Here is a 21,355-nt window from a genome sequence, read left to right on the forward strand (position 1 = left end):
AGATTTCCTTTAATATCTCAAGAATAGCTGGAAATTTTAATAAGCTGTAACTTGCAAAAGGGCTTCTTTTTACTTAAACTTCTCATTAGTAACTTGCTGTGACATCACCTTTGCTATCACCACCACTGGGCTGCCATGACCTCACAAGTGGGTATTAGGGAGGTAAGATTTTCTGACATAAAACTGCTTTTCTCGTGGGTGAAGTAAGATGCTGCAACAACGCAGGAAAGTGCTAGTCTAACTATACAATATGTAAGGGAATGTACTGTATATAGGAAGTCCATCATGTTTTAGTGTAGGGTTACGCTATGAAAACTTATGCTAAATTCTGCAAGGAACATACTTTTCCATCAAACAGTGTAACAAATGTAATGTTCTGTCTCTGTGCACAGTGCAGTATATAGGAAGAATGTGATTACACAGCCACACAGAGATCATTATTACATCTATGTAGATGAAGCTGACTTAGAAGATGCCGTCATGTCTCCGCCCAGCTAAACTTAGCTCTGTCCCAGTTTCTGCCTCTGTTAGTGGAGAAGTTTCTACTGCAGCCACCTTGCTGAGTGTTACACACCAGCATCTGTCATTGTGCTGGGAGCTGCAAACATGATCTCAAGAATCTCATTCCTTCTTTTCTGTGGAATTATTCTTACTGACCCTGGAGATGCACAAAAATTACCAAAAGGCAAGTAAATCATTTCTGCATGTTTTGTAATGTTCTCACTTGAAATTCTGCATACTGCAGATGGAAGGAGAAGACCTCATAATGCTCTACTCAGCTGGGTGGACATGACCATAGTAGGTGCTTCAACTGATTGACCCTTTGTAGCCAAATAAACTAATATCTGTATGTGTTCTCCATAAATTCCACTTTATATATGTTTCTATATAGCTTTTTTCCTATTATTTTTCTACTGTGTAGAAGAAAGTTTGGAAAACAGTGACACTCCCCCCTCCTGCCTGGTGATTAGCTGTGATTTTGGCATATTGCAATAGTGCAGCTGGAGTGTCACAATATTTATAGATCAGAGTGTTACACTTCATCTATATTAATGGTATACAGTACTGTTATTGCATGTGCCTGCTGGTCCATTTACAGTAGCCTTTGATATGTCCTCACTGACAGCAGGACTAGAGAGGGCTTGGTGACACATGTTTTGTAATTCTTGATCATATTCCAGGTCAGTGCAATCAGGGATACATGACTGGCGCTCTTCTGTATCTGTGTGAAATGTATCCATGCAATGTTAAGTACTTTTCTGTGCACTAAACTACCTATGCCATAGTAGCTTACGAGTTCCACAAAGTTTCACAAAATTAAAAATATAGAAAGAAAAGTGAAACATTCATCCTTTGTAAAGTGTAACCATCGTTTTAATTTTTATTCCATAAATCAATAGTACACATGAAAATAAGCAACTTTATAATATATATTATCAGAAAAATCTACTTCTTTCTCTTGCCAAAATTTGTACAAGAAAGCAGGAAAGAGCTAGAGATGGCACCCCTCCCCCTTCTATCTACATAGACTATTATCAGTAGCACCTTCCAGTACTGGGGATTTGTCTGATAAGATATACTCCAAAGTTGCTTATTTTCTTGTGTACTCTTGATTTATGAGATAAAAAATGTAATGATGGGGGTACGCTTTAAGTATAAATGTGCCTATGGTGAGACCAAGGTGATCCTAGGTATTAATATTGATACTCAAACACTGTGAGTGGGCGCAATCCAATAATACAGCAAGAAAACAAAAAACAGCTGCTCCCCTGCTTTGCTGCGGTTTATAGCAAGCAGTGGTGGCATAGCACTGACTGTTTTCAGTATCATAGGCAGAATACAGGCTGCCAAGCTACATAGTACTTCGTAAAAACTGCCTATTTTTATCATTTCAGTGTAATAAAGTTGCATATCATAAAGCATAGTAGAGATTTGCAGGTTCCTAATACACTCATGCCTGGGTTTTACACCAGACAGACCCCTGTATTTTAGAAGAAGTATAAAATGCCCTAATTGCACTAAAGTGCCATTTCAAAGGACAATTCCTTAAATTAGGGGTGGGGAACCTCATGCCCCAGGACCATTTACGGCCCTCAATGACCTTTTATCAGGCCCCCGAGCAGATTCTCAGGGTCCACATTCTTGGGCAGGGAGGTGTATTTTGATTGCCACAAGCTCATTAATTTCTTCTTGCTGTTAACACACACACACAGTGTTCACTACTGACCACTGAAGGGCATGCAATGAAAGATTACATCCTGATACCAAGAGTCAGGATGCACTTTGTGGGTGGAGTTTGTACGCCCCCTGAAGGATGGTATAAATATCCAAATGGCCCTTGGCAGAAAAAAGATTCCCCACCCTTGCCTTAAATTCTTGATGAGGGGGCAGATAGCAAGCATAACTGATCTCATGTCAGCTGGAGGGTAAGATCCCACCCACTGTTTTACAAAAAAAAGGTGTTGCTGAGCCAGCCAAATGAACAGGGCCAGTTTTAGATAAAGTGCGGCCCAAATGCTCACATACTGCGATGAGTTCAGGTCGTTAAACAAGTGCAATTGACAATATTTAAGTGGTTCTGCACTTGTTTACTGGCCTCTTTACACCGGCTGAGGAAGAATGATGAGCATAGAATGATCACTGGTAGATCAATCTGTCCCCATATAGTATCATGTTATTATGATCTCAGCAGCATATCTGCAGTTTACACCAAGCAATGTGCTGCTGAGAACAATGACTTTTGTTCCACTATAAACAGTCCAATCACCCAATGAGTAAGCAGCATTGTGCTCGTTCATTGGGTGATTACTGACATGTTCACACATTGTACTGTATGTTACACACACACATAGCTATATACAAATAGCACACACATGTACACCGTGCTCACAAACACATAAATATATATGTAAACAAAGAACAGATACATGCATACACAGAGCACATAATTACAGACACATGCATACACAGAGCACATACATACAGAGACATCCATGCACAGGCACATACATACCGAGAATGCATGAACAAACTTACAGAGACATGCATGCACAGCCACATAAATGGAGACACATTCATGCGCGTATATACATACAGACACATGTATATACATACATATGATGAGACATGCATGCACAGGCACATACATACAGACACATGCATGCACATATATACAGAGACATGCATTCACAAATATACACACACACTTGCATGCACATACATACATACCCACACATTGTGAGCCCTCATGGGCAGGGTCCTCTCTCCTCCCGTACCAGTCGTGACTTTTATGGTTTAAGATTATTGTACTTGTTTTTTATTATATATACCCCTTTTCACATGTAAAGCGCCATGAAGTAAATGGTGCTACAATAATAAATAATAATCAGTCCCCTCTTCTTCACTTCTTCCAAACTCCTGCACACTGCAGGACTTGTGGTGACGTTATGGTCATATGACCAGTTACATGATCGTGATGTCACCGAAGGTCCTGAAGTCGCGCAGAGTACGAGGCCCATAATGACATCATGGTCACTGAAGGTCCTTAATCAGTCTCAGCATCACAAATTAGATTGATAATGCAGAGCTATTATCAAGTTATTTTTTGCTGTAGATGCCTGGGGCCCCTAGGTGAGTGGGGGCACTTGGCAATTGCCTCATTCCACATAATGCCGGCCCAATCAGAAGAAAGTGCATTCTTCAAGTCAATTGCAGTTGACTTTCCAGTGTGCTATTGCATCCATTGCTGTAGTATTAGGACATCTTATAGATCATTTTCTTTTCTAAACAAATTAGGTCAACATGCATGGGTAGTATAATTAGGGGTGTTTGCTGCAGGATGTCTCCTATAAACTTACAGAGGTACATATAATACTGTCTCGCCATAATGTATTGTCCTTGGTGATGTCTTGTTTTTGTGTCCTCACCACTGACTTACTAGTTTTCTTATATACAGTAACTGTGTATATTGTCCATCCATTGTTATGTATATTTTATATCTTTTTGATATTTGTAATAAAGATTGACATTTTTTATCTTTACATCTTGATAATGGATGATGTCTAATTGTTGTTTGACTTTGGGGGTCATCACTCCATTATATTTATTTACTTAGGATTTATTTTATCTGGGAGCGCCTAATTTTGAGAGCCTATAGTATCTTTATATACCCATGGTTTCGGTGTTATGTGTTTTCATGCTCTAAGATGGGTTCGCAAAAATCTGCTGAATGATTCACAGAAAGGGAAATCCTGCTGATACAATTGGGTGGGCATAGAGATAATGTTCTCCCTGTTGAATTGCTCCCATAGCTTTTTAGTGGGATGTTTGTACACAGTGGTGGTGGTGTCCTCCATACTAGGCTCATCCTGGTATATACTTCTCCAATCCTGGGCCCCTTCCTTGTATATATGTTCCCCATTATGTTATATATGTCTCCGATCTTTGTATATTTGTCCCACATCTTGGACCCATCCTGGAATATATGTTGACCATAGTGGTATGTATGTTCCCCATCCTGGTATACATGTCTCCCACCCTGGACCCATCCTAGTGTATGTGTTTCCCATCCTGGAATATATGTCCACCATCTTGGGTCATCCTGGTCAATATGCCCCCCATGCTTGACCCATTCTGTTATATATGTATCCATCCCTGTGCCCATCCTGTTATATAGGTATCCCATACTGGGCCCTTACTGGTATATATATCACCCATTATGGTATATACTGTAAGTCCCCCATCCAGGTACATATGTCCCCAATCCTGGACCCTTCCTAGTATATTTGTTCCCCTTTCTGGTATATATGTCCCCTATCCTGGTATACATGTTCCCTATCCTGGTATATATGTCTCTCACCTTGATATATATGTCCCGTTTCCTTGTATTTATGGTTCCCCATCCTGGTATACATGTCTTCCATCCTGAGCCCATCCTGGTAAATATGTTCCCCTTCCTAGATTGATCCTGGTATTTGTCTCCCATCATGAGCCCATCCTGGTATATATGTTTTCCATCCTGGTATATACAGTTGTGCTCAAAAGTTTACATACCCCGGCAGAATGTTTGCTTTCTTGGCCCTTTTTCAGAGAATATGAATGATAACACCAAACCTTTTTCTCCACTCATGGTTAGTGGTTGGGTGAAGCCATTTATTGTCAAACTACTTTGTTTTCTCTTTTTAAATCATAATGACAACCCAAAACATCCAAATGACCCTGATCAAAAGTTCACATACCCTGGTGATTTTGGCCTGATAATATGCACAAAAGTTGACACAAATAGGTTTGACTGGCTACTAAAGGTAACATCCTCACCTGTGACCTGTTTGCTTGTAATCAGTGTGTGTGCATAAAAGCTGAGTAAGTTTCTGGGATCCAGACAGACTCTTGCATCTTTCATCCAGCCACTGATGTTTCTGGATTGTGAGTCATGGGGAAAGCAAAAGAATTGTCAGTGGATCTACGGAAAAGGGTAGTTGAATTGTATAAAACAGGAAAGGAATACAAAAAGATATCCAAGGAATTGATAATGCCAGTCAGCAGCATTTAAACTGTGATTAACAAATGGAAAATCAGTGACTCTGTAAAAACAAATCCACGGTCAGGTAGACTAACAAAAATGTCATCCACAATTGCCAGGAAAATTGTTCGGGAGGCAAAGAAAAACCCACAAATAACATCAACTGAAATACAGGACTCTCTGAAAACTAGCGGTGTGGCTGTTTCAAGATGCAAAATAAGGATGCACTTGAAGAAAAATGGGCTGCATGGTCGAGTCGCCAGAAAAAAAACATTACTGCGCAAATGCTACAAAGTATCTCACCTACAATATGCAAAACAGCACAGAGACAAGCCTCAAAACTTCTGGAACAAAGTAATTTGGAGTGATGAGACCAAAATTGAACTTTTTGGCCACAACTATAAACGCTATATTTGGAAAGAGGTCAACAAGGAATATGATGAAATGATGAAAGGAACACCATTTCTACTGTAAAACACGGAGGTGGTTCGCTGATGTTTTAGGTTTGTATGAGCTATAAAGGCACAGGAAACTTGGTCAAAGTTGAAGGAAAGATAAACGCATCACATTATCAGCAAATACTGGAGGCAAATTTGCACTTGTCAGCTGCACACGGGAGGTACTTGGATGTGGTTTTAAACACCATGGCTTGGCATCCTCTTCTGTAGCTGGCGTAGAAGCTGCCAGCTGACTTCAGTGTGCAAGCGATGGGCAGTGCATGACTGCGTTACTGCCATGCTCCAGCCTTGATAGGCACACTGACATCAGCTGCTGGTTTCTGATTGGCCAGCAGCGTGTATTACAATGCAAAGACACGTTGAGTCTCTGCGCCACTATGCATTTCAGTTGAATGTTTGTTCGAGGAAGCACACCCAGTTGAAATATGTGCTGGTGTCGGCGGTACCCCCTCCAGCAAGGACCCAGTCGTGGTCGCACTCTCTGTGACCATGCTTGTTATGTCCCTGTTTGTATACATATGGCAAGTATTCTCCAAAAATTGTTGTTCACCTGTATATATTTTTGGATCATGAAGATTTTTGGATTTCTAAAGACTGCAATTTGATTTATTGTGACAATTATATTAAAAAAGGTGGAATAATTTATTGCTCATTTTTCAAAGGATGTGGTGAAGATTGATCTATGGACTAGAAGTGTATTCTGCAGGTTTGCTGGGTAACTGCAATGTGATGCGAGTCCTTTTGTTGGTTGTAGTGAACACAATTTGATGGGTAATTATTTGGGACTATTATTGCTATGAACATTAAGGCATGACAGAGCCTGCTAAATGTAGCCAAATGAGTATTGTTCTGAGATATGTTTTGACAGATAAGATAACAGGTATTATGTCATGCTAGGTTAACGTTCGCTGTCTAAACCACTGTTAAGAGCCTCAGTCACATGTTCCTATATGTTACTGGGAAAAAAAAGTGTAACATGCCACATTTTTTTATGTAGCACAATGTCAGCTATCCTTAACTGAAACTAAACAAAACCCATTATAGTTAATTAGGTCTGCCTGCTGCCATTTATGTCCATTGTAAGACACAGCCGTTTTTTGCACAAGTTCCTGTTTTATTTTTTTGTCCTCTAATGGAACAGAAACATGGACCTTTACATAGAACCTGCTACTATCAGAATGCAGCCCAATCTTCAGGCACATTGTTATAGAGCAGGAGGAACTTAGCAGACTGATATACAGTTTTGTAAGAGAAGATCCAGTATAACCAGTGTTTTAATCATATAAAACTCTGCACTTTATAGAATTTTGGGTCCATTGGGCGGTCCTATCAGTGACTGACAGCTTTCTTTGCATAACTGTGCATACAAAAGTAGCTGTCAGTCACTGATAGGGCAACCCACTTGTATAAATAATTAAAACACAGGTTTTCTCACAAAACTTTATATCAGCATACTCATCTCCTCCGGCTCTATAACATGGGGCCTGCAAATTTGACTACATTTTCATAGTGACAGATTTGCTTTAAAAAAAAAATCTGTAAACCTAGTCTAAAATCATGCATAATTTCTAATTGCAATTTTTAAGAGTTCTTGCAGGATGATGTACAAGATAAATTAAATCACTGTTCCCTATAAACTGTGGCCTAAAAGCTGTCTCTGTCCAATCACCAACACAACATAGCAGTAGTGCAGCTGGATAGTTATCACCTACACTCACCGGCCACTTTATTAGGTACACCATGCTAGTAACGGGTTGGACCCCCTTTTGCCTTCAGAACTGCCTCAATTCTTCGTGGCATAGATTCAACAAGGTGCTGGAAGCATTCCTCAGAGATTTTGGTCCATATTGACATGATGGCATCACACAGTTGCCGCAGATTTGTCGGCTGCACATCCCAAAGATGCTCCATACAAGGCAGGATGGATCCATGCTTTCATGTTGTTTACGCCAAATTCTGACCCTACCATCCGAATGTCGCAGCAGAAATCGAGACTCATCAGACCAAGCAACGTTTTTCCAATCTTCTACTGTCCAATTTCGATGAGCTTGTACAAATTGTAGCCTCAGTTTCCTGTTCTTAGCTGAAAGGAGTGGTACCTGGTGTGGTCTTCTGCTGCTGTAGCCCATCTGCCTCAAAGTTCGACGCACTGTGCGTTCAGAGATGCTCTTAGGCCTACCTTGGTTGTAACGGGTGGCGATTTGAGTCACTGTTGCCTTTCTATCAGCTCGAACCAGTCTGCCCATTCTCCTCTGACCTCTGGCATCAACAAGGCATTTCCGCCCACAGAACTGCCGCTCACTGGATTTTTTTTCTTTTTCGGACCATTCTCTGTAAACCCTAGAGATGGTTGTGCGTGAAAATCCCAGTAGATCAGCAGTTTCTGAAATACTCAGACCAGCCCTTCTGGCACCAACAACCATGCCACGTTCAAAGGCACTCAAATCACCTTTCTTCCCCATACTGATGCTCGGTTTGAACTGCAGGAGATTGTCTTGACCATGTCTACATGCCTAAATGCACTGAGTTGCTGCCATGTGATTGGCTGATTAGAAATTAAGTGTTAACAAGAAGTTGGACAGGTGTACCTAATAAAGTGGCCAGTGAGTGTATATTCTGACCTTTTATCTTCTTCCTACATTCATCACTATGGTCAGTGCAGGGAAGAAACAGCCAAGACAACACTGTCAAGCCAAGACAAGTATTTCGCTGTGTTCCGGGACATAGTGCGGCGGCGCATGCGCACTAATGCTTTTCGGCTTTGCCTGCAGTTGGGCAAAGCATACTGCGCATGCGCAAGGCAAGATTGCATTGCACACGCGTGTACTATGGAGGAAGCCAACTCACATTCAAGAAAATATTGCGGCCAGCGGGAAAGGAAGGGGTGAATGAAACAAGATAAAACACCGCCCATCGGACCGAACACAGGGCCCGCCAAATTCAGGTGACAGAGTCCCTTTAACCTCTATACTGGACCACCAGGGTTTCTTACATAAAAGAGGTCTCCACTGCAATTATATTAATAACCTGTTCTTAGAATAGGGCATCAATATTAGACGAGTTGGGTTTGACACCTGATACTTATATGATCAGCTGTTTCCAGTAGTGATGAGTTAACGTGCTCATATATATGAGTGAATGTGCTCATATATAGCACGCTCGGGTGTTGCCCGAGTATCTTGGGTGTGCTTGAATAATATGTTTGTGTCCCCGCAGCTGCATGATTCGCATCTGTTCGATAGCCGCAACACATGCGGGAATTGCCTGTTTGATAGACAATCCCTGCATGTGTTGCAGCTATCGAACAGGGGCGTATCATGCAGCCGCTGGGACACAAACATATTATTTGAGCCTGCCCAAGATACTTGGATAACATGTTACCCAAGCATGTTCTCTCATCACTAGTTTCCAGCTTTGGCAGCGGCTGGATGTAAACAGTTTATGGAGCGCTGTTTAGTTGCCGTTCACAAGTACTGAAGAACAATACTATTTCAATGAATAGGAACTTTTCTGCTGCCTAGAAGAGGCAACTAGCAGTGATGGAGCAATACATCTGCTGGGTGGGGTGTCAGGTGTCAGATCTCAACCAAGCTGATAAATGATGTAACCTCAATACAATTATACTAGACAACTGCTTATTAATAACACTTCTTGAAGGGGTTGTCCGGCACACCCTGGCACCCCACAAAGAAAATATAATGTCTCATCTATTGTGTGGTGTCAGACTATTGCAGAAAACTCATCTTTGCGTACACAGATCCCGCTGATACCATAGTCCCGTCTCTGGACGATATCACATACTCAGGAACAGACACCGTATTCCGCTTTAACATTACAACTTTACTTGATAATACAGAATCCATGGTAGTTTCAGTACTGCACAAGTTCATATTTTCAGCCTCAGCTTTCCCTCTCAATGCTGGCTCCTCTAGCCTCTGAGTGGGCAGTCATGTGAGCACATGTATGCAATTTTGACACTTGTGATAACGTGCTGACTAGTTTCAACTGAGCAGCATGGTTGCTGAGTGGTTAGCACTGCGGCCTTGTAGCGCTGGGGTTCTTGGTTCCAATCCCATGAGGGACAACATCTGCAAGGAACCACAATGTACTATAACCACATGACCAGGCTCGGACTGGCCGACCGGAGAACCGGAGGATTCTCCGGTGGGCCCAGGCACTGACACCTGCTGGCATACTGGCCAGCAGCTGCCCAGTGCCCCCACTGCTCCAGGGGCCCCCAGCCAGTGGCTATGGGGCCCCTGAGTCAAGGGGGCCTGCCCTGTGCCAGTAGCAGCAGCTGGAGACAGGATCTTGTCCCCGCTGCTAAAGCAAAATGAATATTCTCGCTTCCCCATGCCCCTATGGGCATGGAGAGGTGTGAATACCATTTCTCTTTAATAGCGGGCAGCATTAGCCGCAGGCTGGAGCTAACACTGCCTGCATGTAATGCCCCACCACCACACGTCATGCACACACACACACACACACACACACACATACACACACATGCAGGCACACAGACTCACACAGAGCAGCTCACCTCCCAGCGTCCTGCTTCCTGTCTGAGACAGCCCAGCTGGATTACGTCATCATCCAGCATGCTGTCTCAGTCAGAAAGCTTCCAGCAAGGAAGAGGCTGCTGGGATGAGCTGCTGCTGCAGGGAGGTGAGCTGTGCTGTGTGCCTGCATGTTTGTGTGTGCCTGTCTGCAAGTGTGTGCCTGCGTGTGTGTGCTGTGTGCCTGCGTGTGTGTGTGTGTGAGAGAGAGTGTTTGTGTGCCTGAGTATATGTGTGTGTGTGCCTGCGTGTGTGTGTGTGTGTGTGTGATGAGCTGCTGCTGCGGTGAGGTGTGTGTGTGTGTGGTGGTGAAGGACAATGATATTGGTGGGGGGAGACAATGATGGAGGTGATGGGCAATGATGGTGGTGGGGGTGAGACAATGATGGAGGTGATGGGCAATGATGGTGGTGGGTGGAGACAATGATGGAGGTAATTGGCAATGATGGAGGTGATAGGCAATGATGGTGGGGAGGCAATGATGGAGGTGATGGGCAATGATGGTGGTGGGGGAGGCAATGATGGAGGTGATGGGCAATAATGGAGGTGATAGGCAATGATGGTGTGGAGGCAAAGATGGAGGTGATGGGCAATGATGGAGGTGATGGGCAATGGTGGTGGTGGGAGGCAATGATGGAGGTGATGAAATGGGCAATGATGGAGGTGATGAAGGAGTTAATGAAATGGACAATGATGGTGGGGGAGGCAATGATGCAGGTGGTGGAATGGGCAGTGATGGAGGTGGTGGGGGAGAATGATAGGGGTGGAGGGGGAGAAGGCAATGATGGAGGTGGTGATGAGAACAATGATGGGGGTGGAGAGGGGCTGCATTATACTTTATGAGGGAGCTACATTATATTCTGTGGGGGGGACTGCATTATTCTCAGGGTACTACATTATATTCTGGTGGGCTACATCATACAATATGAGGGGGCTACAGTATATTCTATGGGGGGCTGCATTAAATGCTGTGGTGGGGCTGCATTCTCTTAGGGGACTACCTTATATTCTGTGGTGGGCTGCATTATACTATATGAGGGGGGCTACTACTACTACTACTTCTATTCTGCACCAATTGTTCTATACGGCGGGATTTCCCAACCTGCGGGTGTAGCTGTCACACCTTGACTCTTCAGCTTTGGGTTTAACAACTCCAAAAGGTATGCAATTCCTATACAATGTCTCCACCAGATAAGACCCCATTGCACAGTGAGAGAACTATTAGTGCGCATTGTAAGGAGATAACCCAGCGAGGGGGAAAAGCAGAAAACAGTCCTGCCCGGTAAGTGATGTCAGTTTTGAGAGTTGGGCTGATCTCTGATGAGTGCACTGTCACTGTGCTTTAAAAAGAATATAGCAGTAACAAAATCTTACTGAGCAGAATTGACAACCATCGCATGCTCAGTTGAGCACAGACAAGCCCAGTCCCTGACAGGGACATCACTGTTGACTATTCGTTTCAGGGTGTAGACAGAGGCTCTAGACAAAATGTCTGCAGTGAATTGCTGAATCATGACCAATTCGCATACTTGCGGTCACATGGACTGACCACTCATGCTGGGAATGCAGGGAAATTGTGACAGTTGTGCATTACAGACTGCCACAATTTGGTAATCTGCAGTCACTCTTTGTCTAGAGTGCAGAAAACACCTTTAAAATATGCGCAATCCCTGATGCGACAATAATGCAATTCTAGGGATGAACAATAGCCACCAGCTACTAAAATGTAGAACTCATCATGTATCAACAAATACCGCATAGAGTTTAAAAGTGTGTAGTTACACAGTAGAACCATAAAAATGCTATAGGATAATTTTTTTTTTTTTTTAAATTTTCATAAGCGTTTTCCTTTAAATGGATGCTTTAATAGCTGTAACTTTCATGACCCAGGGGAAAATCCAATTTGTAATAATCTGCAGTTTCAGAAATCACAGGGAAAGGAATGTGGTGCGACTCTTAGTCAATAACTACATCTAAATGTTTGCACAGTCGACATTTTGGCAGCTTCTGAGTTACATTAGTGCTATAAGTGCTACAACTACAGCCTAAACGCTTTCCAAATATATAACGTACAGTACGATCCTAGCTGATTCTGGAACATACAACATTGCATATGCCCAAACTTTGCAGATGTTTTTTATTTCATCTTCTTGTTACTTGGAATTTCTCTGTAACCATGTTAACTGTAAAAACTTGGCAGTGTTTAGAGCCTTTTAACTGCTTTTGTAGCCTTGGTATGTTATTTGGTGCAGAGATTTTTCGCTAATTTGTTAATTTGAGTTAGCACAGTGGTGGCTGCAATACATAAACATTACACTACAGGTGGTAGCAGCACCTTGTCAAAAGTTACAGCTTTACCATATAGTCTAGCTCATAGTTAATAAGTCAAGTTTAACTTTTTTTATACATATAAATTCTGAGTATTAATATTCTATTAAATGATAATTATGTGAAAAAATCTTAAAGTGACACTTTGGATTGGAAAAGCAGCAGTAAAAAGTCAGCAGGCACTAATATCTCACTATTACATAAAAAAATAAAAATTAGACCCACGCCTATTCAACTGAGACTACTGAATGCACAGGGATTCACCTGAAAGGGGCCCCAAATATTCTATTGTAACTCCCTTTAGAATAAAGCAATCTGAACAAAAAAATGCATGCTACATACCTTGATGTATGTGTAATTCATTACATTGCATGCAATGCTAGAAGTGAACTCCATTTTATGCCAGACACATTTTGACGTGGCGCTCCATGTTCCTGAATGTGTCGGCAAGCATATCAGGGGGAATAGTAGACATTTCATGTTGGATGTTTTCCTTCTAACCTTCCACAGGGTGAACCTTAGGCCAATAGACTTGAGAATGAGGTCTGGTGGTTTCAGACCTGGCGACTATTGTGGTCAAAGCCCCTTTGGAAACGTACCTATGTCCATAGAAGCACTGATTTTCTCCCATCCTCCTTTTCATTGTTTGATGTATTGCTCTATCCTGCAAGAAGTAACCTCCCGTTAACTCAAAATCAGCTGGTTGATTCACGAACTATGGGCATCAATGTTTTTCAGGTACACGTGTTTGTTCATAGTGGTGTTAAAGAAGATGGGGCTTATGATGCACTTCCAAGACATTGTGCACCATATGGGTAAAAAAAAGAAGACTTGGTTCCAGCTCCAGTTGCTTGAAATAAAACTTGATTCTTTATTTATCCATTGTAAAAGCACAGGCTGTAAAGCTCTCCATAGCACACCGGGAAACGAGCAACGCGTTTTGATCTTTACAGATAAAGATCTGTAAAGATCGAGTTTTCGAGATTCAAGTTTTATTTCAAGCAACTGGAGCTGGAACCAAGTCTTCTTTTTCTTTCCCATATACAACCACGTGGATCAGCGTGGAGTTCCATGCACCTGCTATGGCTGCCTGGTGAGCTGGCTTTTTGTTTGTCTCCATGTTTTCACCATATGGGTAAAGGTGAAGAAACACTGTGAAGGGAGAAATGCACAATAGGGTAAAACTCTAGTATAGGAGATAGGAAAAACAATAGTTTTGCTCACATTGGTTGGTTGTGTGAAGACACAACTTCTGTAAGGCCACATGGCCGTCAATTCTCTCATGCAAGAGAATCGGGTCGATTATGCTAATGACACTTGGCTCAAACTCTGTCACTCTTTGATCCAAGTGTTTTCTGAGTTTGATCCAATTCTCTCACATCAAAAAATGCAGCATAGATGTGGAGAAGACAAAGAAGTTAATTTCTCCATCTCTCCATTCTCTGTGTCTGCAAATGTCGAACTGAACACGGATGTCATTTTTTCTTATTGTAGCCTTCAACTGTAATCTTGCATCCAACCTGGAAATGTCGGTATGTGAGTTTGAACTTCTTCTTTGAAATCACACTCCTATTTACACTTCTAGCATTTCACTCAAGTTTTGCCACCTGTAGCTCTGTGTGCTTGAAAAGAGATGGACTAATGAAAGGTCTACACAGTTAATGCATAAACAGAGTATCTGCAAGTGAGCGCTGCCATCTACTGGCCAAAGATTGTAGGACAAGAGAAAAGAGGAGGAACTTTACAATGAAGTGTATGGTTCCTGAGGGGAAGAGATTGGAGGAGACACCAGGTCAGGTGATAGCTGTAATTCTAAAAAGGCCAAGAGGGCAGAGAAGGGGTGGAGTTGGCACCTAAACCTGCAGCAGGATGGACGTGTGGTGCAGGAAGGTTGGCATGTAGCCGCCATTACGAGTAATCAGATACAAGTGAAGAATCAATGACCAGATCCGAGTGGAGAACAGAGTTACCAGACCAGAATCAGAACCGAGTGAAGAACTGAGTGACCAGACCTAAGTAAATGATCAAGTGACCAGATATGAGTGAAGAACCGATAGACTTAGATCAGAGTTAGGTGAATGCAGCCAGAACCGAGTGAGCGGGAACAGAGCTATGAGAAGCGAGCATACTGTGTTAGCGGGACATTTGTGAGACCCCCCTCAACTTGAGGGGCAGAAGTATGGTGCACAGAAGACTGGATCTGCGCTTCAGGGGACAGAGGTATCCTAGAAACAACTCACCAAGAAATGACTTGTCACCTAAAGGTGTTTGCAGAGTAGACTCACATTAGTGCCTGGACACCGTATGTCATTACCACCAGAGTGACAGGGTAACGACGGTGACGGGTCCAAGGCTGACTGTGATGCACCATAAGATAGAGTAATAGAATAGAGATGCTAGTATCTATTGCAAGTGTTTAAAGCCTTATATGATCGGGTTTAATTGTTAGAAGTGCTACTGCTGCTTCTATCTAAAGAAGTGACTTGCGTTTAAATTTTAAAATATCTTATGCACTCTAATAATCTGCTAACCTTGCTTAATTTTGTATCTGAATCATTCAAATTGCTTTGTTAGACTAATAAATAATCTTTGGCTAAGTTACCACTGTGTCCTCATCTACTGCAGTGTTGCATCCCAAGCTTCTGTTTACATTCACTCCTAACCAACTGACTCTTTTTTTGTCCAGTTCAGGTCCTTTTGTTTCCACTGTGTTGCTTCCTTCACCAATTCTTGTCTTTTATTTTTCTCCACGCTCCATTATCAATTACTAACTTGGCTCTATGTATTAGTGCTCCCCTTCTCTTTTATATGTTATTTTTCTGCCAAGTTCTAATCATGATTCGTTCACGACCTATGATGTATAGTAACGTAATAGTTTGTGTATCACCATTTGTAGCGGGTTCTGGGGTTGAGCCTGCATCTTTTCAGAAGATTGCAGCTTCAAGTCTCCTGAGGGACTATTGAAGCAAGCAAAAAGTGTAAAAAAAATATAAAGTTTTTAAATATATAAAATATATAAAAGTTCAAACCACCCCCATTGTGCACCATAAAAAAAACCCCCCAAAAATAAAAGTCTGGTATCACCATTTTCAGAATCACCCGATCTATCATAACATAAAATAATTAGTTCGATTGATAAACGGTGTAACGAGAAAAAAATTAAAACGCCAGAATTAGTCTTTTGGTTGCCTCAACATTGCAATAAAATGCAATAGCAGGTGATCAACACATTGTTACCCCAAAATTATATCAATAAAAATATCAGCTTGGAGTGCAAAAATAAGCCCTCACCCAGTCCCATATCCTGAAAAATGGAGACGCTACGGGTCTCGGAAAATGGCGCCATTCTTTTTTTACAAACTTTGCAATTTTGCTTCACCTTTTAAATAAAAAATAATCTATACATTTTTGGTATCTTCGAACTAGTAATGACCAGGAGAATCATAATGGCAGGTCAGTTTTGGAATTTAGTGAACGTAGTAAAAAAAGCCCTTTTTTTGCAATTTCAATGCACTTGGAATTCTTTTCCCATTTTCAAATACACTGTGTGGTAAAATCAATGTGTCGTTCAAAAGTACAACTAATCCTGCAAAAAAACAAGCTCTCACATGTCCATATTGGTGGAAAAATAAAAAATGTATGGCTCTAGGAAGAAAGGGATCAAAAAATGATAACGCAAAATCCCAAGGTTGTGAATGGGTTAATTGCTTGAATAATTTTTCATTACTGATACTTCTAACTCTTAATTTCTTTAGTTAGACACAGTTTTTCTCAATTTTTCTTAAGTGTTCTATCAATTTTTTACATTATTTCTTTCACTCTGCACATTTTATTTCTTCCCGCCCTCTTTTTTTAATCTGAATCCCAACCCCTCATTGGGTGTTACTGTAAGCAGGTGCAAGGATGCAGTGACACAGGGAATGCAAAGCAAGGGTTAACAACAATGCAGTTTAATTTATAACAATACTGAACTCCTCGCAAGGAGGTAAATGGTTAATGAACAGTAGAATTGTGGAACAACACAACAGTCCTATGATTAAACTTCACTTATCATGACTTCTCTGCTCTTCAGTCGCATACAGTCTGATGAGAGTAGAAATACCGGCAGCAGCCGGCACTGTGTCTTCAGGCGTAACCTGCCAACACTCAATCTAGCTTCTGGCGGCAACGGGCGGTCACCGGTATTGCATTTTGAGCCCCTAGTCCATTAATCTGTAAAGCTGGGGTGGGAAGTGCTGTAGAAGTCTGTATCTGGGTTGTGCTCCGCCGCACGCCTATCAGCAATGGGGAATACACCTCACGATCCTGCACCTGGCACTCGCTTCTCAATGCAAGCACCGCACATTGTCTGTCCGGGCGCCCGAAGCTCTGCGTGCTCACTGCTTCCATGGGACCCTCATGTAACCTCTGCCGCGTCTCAGCTCTGCACCTTCTCTCTCGTCGCAAAGCACGGCGCACACCTGCTTCTTCTCCCTGCCGGCGGGAAACTCTGCTCCTTTCCCGAGATCATGCTCTTTTCCTTGTCTTGTCACACCCCCTCTCACCAGGTTATGGGTCCTGTCCGGCTCCCCATTCTTTCTCCCGGCAACAATGGATGCAGCCTCGCAGTTCCAAACCCAGCATTGCTCAGGTACCCGCAGCCCAGTCTTCCTCCTTACAATACCTTAGGCTTCTTGGAGCTCATTTTGGACTATAAATATCTCCCAGTACCAGTGTGTGTTACCTGTTGTTTTTTTTACACTTGATAAAGATTCCAGTACTGCATTGCAACTCGTAGTGGGTAACAAAGAACCTTCAATGAATACCGTAGCATAAGACCACTTTATAGCAGAGCAGTCAATTTTTAAATGTGTTTTTATCTTGTTTTGGCAATTGCGTACCATACACTGACTTGTCATAGAGTGGTTTTTCGGATTGTTTTGAAGGGATTTTCAGTGGCCCATATATATGGGTGTTTTGTGACGCTCTCCGGTGCCTACCTCATTGCTCTGATGCCCTAGCTTGTTCAAAGCTCCATAAACTGAGGAGTTCATTGCCCTTTGTTTTGTTCCAATTGCTTCACTCTATTGAGAATTATTACAGAATACTCGGGTACTCTTACCAACCAATCTCCCTGTATTATACACCATAAAATATTGTAAAACTATCTACATCTGTATGATTTGTCATATTTTATCCTACCTAAATTTTTCCCTGACTATTCAGAATTGGCCAACAAATATCATTCAGTTGTCAAACTAAAAGTGTCATACAGTGGTGTCATACTATGCCAAAATCTCAGTAATAGCGTAAGTGCCATACTATACCCCCAGAGTCCTATACAGTAGCTAAATTAGGGCCTTACTGTGCTCCAGTAGATGCATAGGTTGGCCATACAAGTGCCATATGGTGGCCATGGTACTGCCATACAGTTGCAAAATTTATGCTGTAAAAAGCCAAAGGTACTGTTACCAGCATTATAGTGTCAAACAGCCAATAGCTCCTGAAAACAAAAACTTATTTCAGACCATGTTAGCAGAATAGAAATATTTTTTTTCTGCCTGTTTTAATGCAGGAGTTTATTTAGGTAATAAATAGCATTTTTTTACCTCATGAAAACCAACATACCTTGTACCAACATAATTGAAACTGTCAAACTTTTATTAACCCCTTACTGACCTCGGAAGGGATAGTACGTCCGAGGTCAGATCCCCCTCTTTGATGCAGGGCTCCGCGGTGAGCCCGCATCAAAGCCGGGACATGTCAGTTGTTTTGAATAGCTGACATGTGCCCGCAATAGCGGCGGGTGAAATCGCGATTCACCCGCCGCTATTAACTAGTTAAATGCCGCTGTCAAATGCTGACAGCGGCATTTAACTACCGCATCCGGCCGGGTGGCCGGAAATGAGCGCATCGCCGACCCCCGTCACATGATCGGGGGTCAGCGATGCTTCTCCATTGTAACCATAGAGGACCCTGTGGTCGGCGCTCACAGCACACCTGATTTTCTGCTACATAGCAGCGAACAGCAGATCGCTGCTATGTAGCAGAGGCGATCGTGCTGTGCCTGCTTCTAGCCTCCCATGGAGGCTATTGAAGCATGGCAAAAGTTTAAAAAAAAAGTTACAAAAAATGTGAAAAAAATAAAAAAAATATTAAAGTTTAAATCACCCCCCTTTCGCCCCAATCAAAATAAATCAATTAAAAAAAAATCAAACCTACACATATTTGGTATCACCACATTCAGAATCGCCCGATCTATCAATAAAAAAAGCATTAACCTGATCGCTAAACGGCGTAACGAGAAAAAATCGAAACGCCAGAATTACGGTTTTTGGTCGCCGCGACATTACAATAAAATGCAATAACAGGCGATCAAAAGAATGTATCTGCACCGAAATGGTATCATTAAAAATGCCAGCTCGGCACGCAAAAAATAAGCCCTCAATCGACCCCAGATCATGAAAAATGGAGATGCTACGAGTATCGGAAAATGGCACAATTTTTAATTTTTTTTTGCAAAGTTTGGAATTTTTTTTCACTACTTAGGTAAAAAATAACCTAGTCTTGTTAGGTGTCTATGAACTTGTAGTGACCTGGAGAATCATAATGGCAGGTCAGTTTTAGCATTTAGTGAACCTAGCAAAAAAGCCAAGCAAAAAATAAGCATGGGATTGCACTTTTTTTGCAATTTCACCGCACTTGGAATTTTTTTCCCATTTTCTAGTACACGACATGGTAAAACCAATGATGTCGTTCAAAAGTACAACTCGTCCCACAAAAAATAAGCCCTCACATGGCCAAATTGACGGAAAAATAAAAAAGTTATGGCTCTGGGAAGGAGGGGAGTGAAAAACGAACACGGAAAAACGAAAAATCCAAGGTCATGAAGGGGTTAAGCACAACTGGATGTACGATGGCACAATAATCCGTTCTGACACAATTTGTTTGATTTCAACAATAATCCAAGGTACATAATTTTGGCAGCTTCAGTTCACATAAGGTGAGCACTGAACAAAGGTATAGCCTATAATTCATGTCCTAATTTTATCCAGAAGGACAACATTCATTTGACAGATCCTTCTTTTAACAGTCCTAACTCCACCGTATCCAGACTGTGCGCTCAAAGGCCACACTTCTTTTTGCTCTAGGCTAATGTCAAGGGCCATGCCTCAATCCACTGGGAGTTTTACTCCTACATCTCTAGATATTCACTTCAAGAGCTCAACCATGCTTTACTGTACTTTTTTATCTTTTCAGTCTAAGGCTAGGGTCACATTGCGTTAGGGCAATCCGTTAAGCGCATAGCGCTAGCGGGTTGCGCTAACGCAATGCTTCCCTAGGGTCCGCGTTCGGCGTCCCCGCTAGCGCAGATCCCCGATCTGCACTAGCGAGGAACGGACCTCGGGCGCGCCGCGGACGCTGCAAGCAGCGTCCGAGGTCCGTCACTCAAATGACGCGACATCGCTAGCGCCCGCCCAATGTGGGCGGGCGCTAGCGACGCGCTCACTATTACAGGCTATGGCGGCGTTAATGGACTACGTTAACACCGCGTTATGCCGCGGTGTAACGTAGTCCGTTAAACGCGGTCACATAACGCAATGTGACCCTAGCCTAACACACCTCATAACTCAGCTTCTATGGCACACTTCAGACTCTCAAAAAAACAGACCTGTACTACATCCTCTCCAATATTCACAGACCTAGCATGTAGTGTAGCCCTGACAAGATTCGGACATAGGTCCAGCCAGGTTTTTACTTCAGTGTCACCCATCCCTGGTTGTCTCTAGGACACAATTATCTCCATAGTCATGAAAGTCTTGTCTCCAGAGCTAGCCAAACCAGGGTTAATAGTATATTTCAGTGATGGACCCACAGCTTGAAACACTAGCAAACATTCATTGTGTTGCCAGTTACAGAAGCCTATTGGACACGTCCATAGGCAGCATCTTATAGGTTACCTTTCAGTAGAATTCTGACAGGTAGATATAATGCACTGCACTACATTAGTAGTGCAGTGCATTATATAACACCTTGTCTAGGAACTCATCTGAATCACGTTTTTAGGAGGATTCATCCTGTAAATCAGGCCTATGTGGTGAAAATAATATGTCTTCAAGTTTTAAAAAGTATAAAAAAAATAAGTATGCAAACTTGAATGTCACCTTTTTTTTACATCAAAACATGTTTTTTTATGATAAAAAGGCAAGCATGAAAGAAAAATCTAAGCATAAGTAGTACTTCCACGTTTGTATATACATAAAAATGTTTGTCTTTTATGGTAAACGGTATTAAATAAAACCAAAACATATAAAAATCATTGAAAAAGAATGCCAATATTGCTGATTTTTAACATTCTGTCCCCCTCCTCCTCCAAAAAAATGAGTAACAGAATAAAAATTGAGTCTAATGGGATGTGTCTGCATCCTGCCATATGTCCATTTTTAAAATGGTAAGAAAATTATATCATGCAGACCTTTTTTTCTTCATTCCAAAAAATTGACATATGATAA

At 42.0% G+C, this 21,355-nt stretch overlaps 1 protein-coding gene across 19 annotated transcripts in view; it reads left to right on the forward strand.

Annotated features, from left to right (window-relative positions):
* The first annotated feature begins 517 nt into the window (after window positions 1–517).
* Window positions 518–21,355, forward strand: part of ABI3BP (ABI family member 3 binding protein) — a 674,363-nt gene continuing 653,525 nt past the window's right edge. For 9 of the 19 annotated variants that reach the window (XM_077296740.1, XM_077296741.1, XM_077296745.1 and 6 more), the window contains exon 1: window positions 518–685. In XM_077296740.1, the coding sequence (XP_077152855.1) occupies window positions 607–685 (79 nt within the window). In that variant the 5' untranslated portion in view covers window positions 518–606. The remainder of the gene's footprint in view (window positions 686–21,355) is intronic. The other 10 variants (XM_077296748.1, XM_077296751.1, XM_077296756.1 and 7 more) reach the window with 2 other exon arrangements.

The sequence above is a fragment of the Ranitomeya variabilis genome, chromosome 3 (genome assembly GCF_051348905.1).
Source record: "Ranitomeya variabilis isolate aRanVar5 chromosome 3, aRanVar5.hap1, whole genome shotgun sequence".
NCBI classification, from domain to species: Eukaryota; Metazoa; Chordata; class Amphibia; order Anura; family Dendrobatidae; genus Ranitomeya; species Ranitomeya variabilis.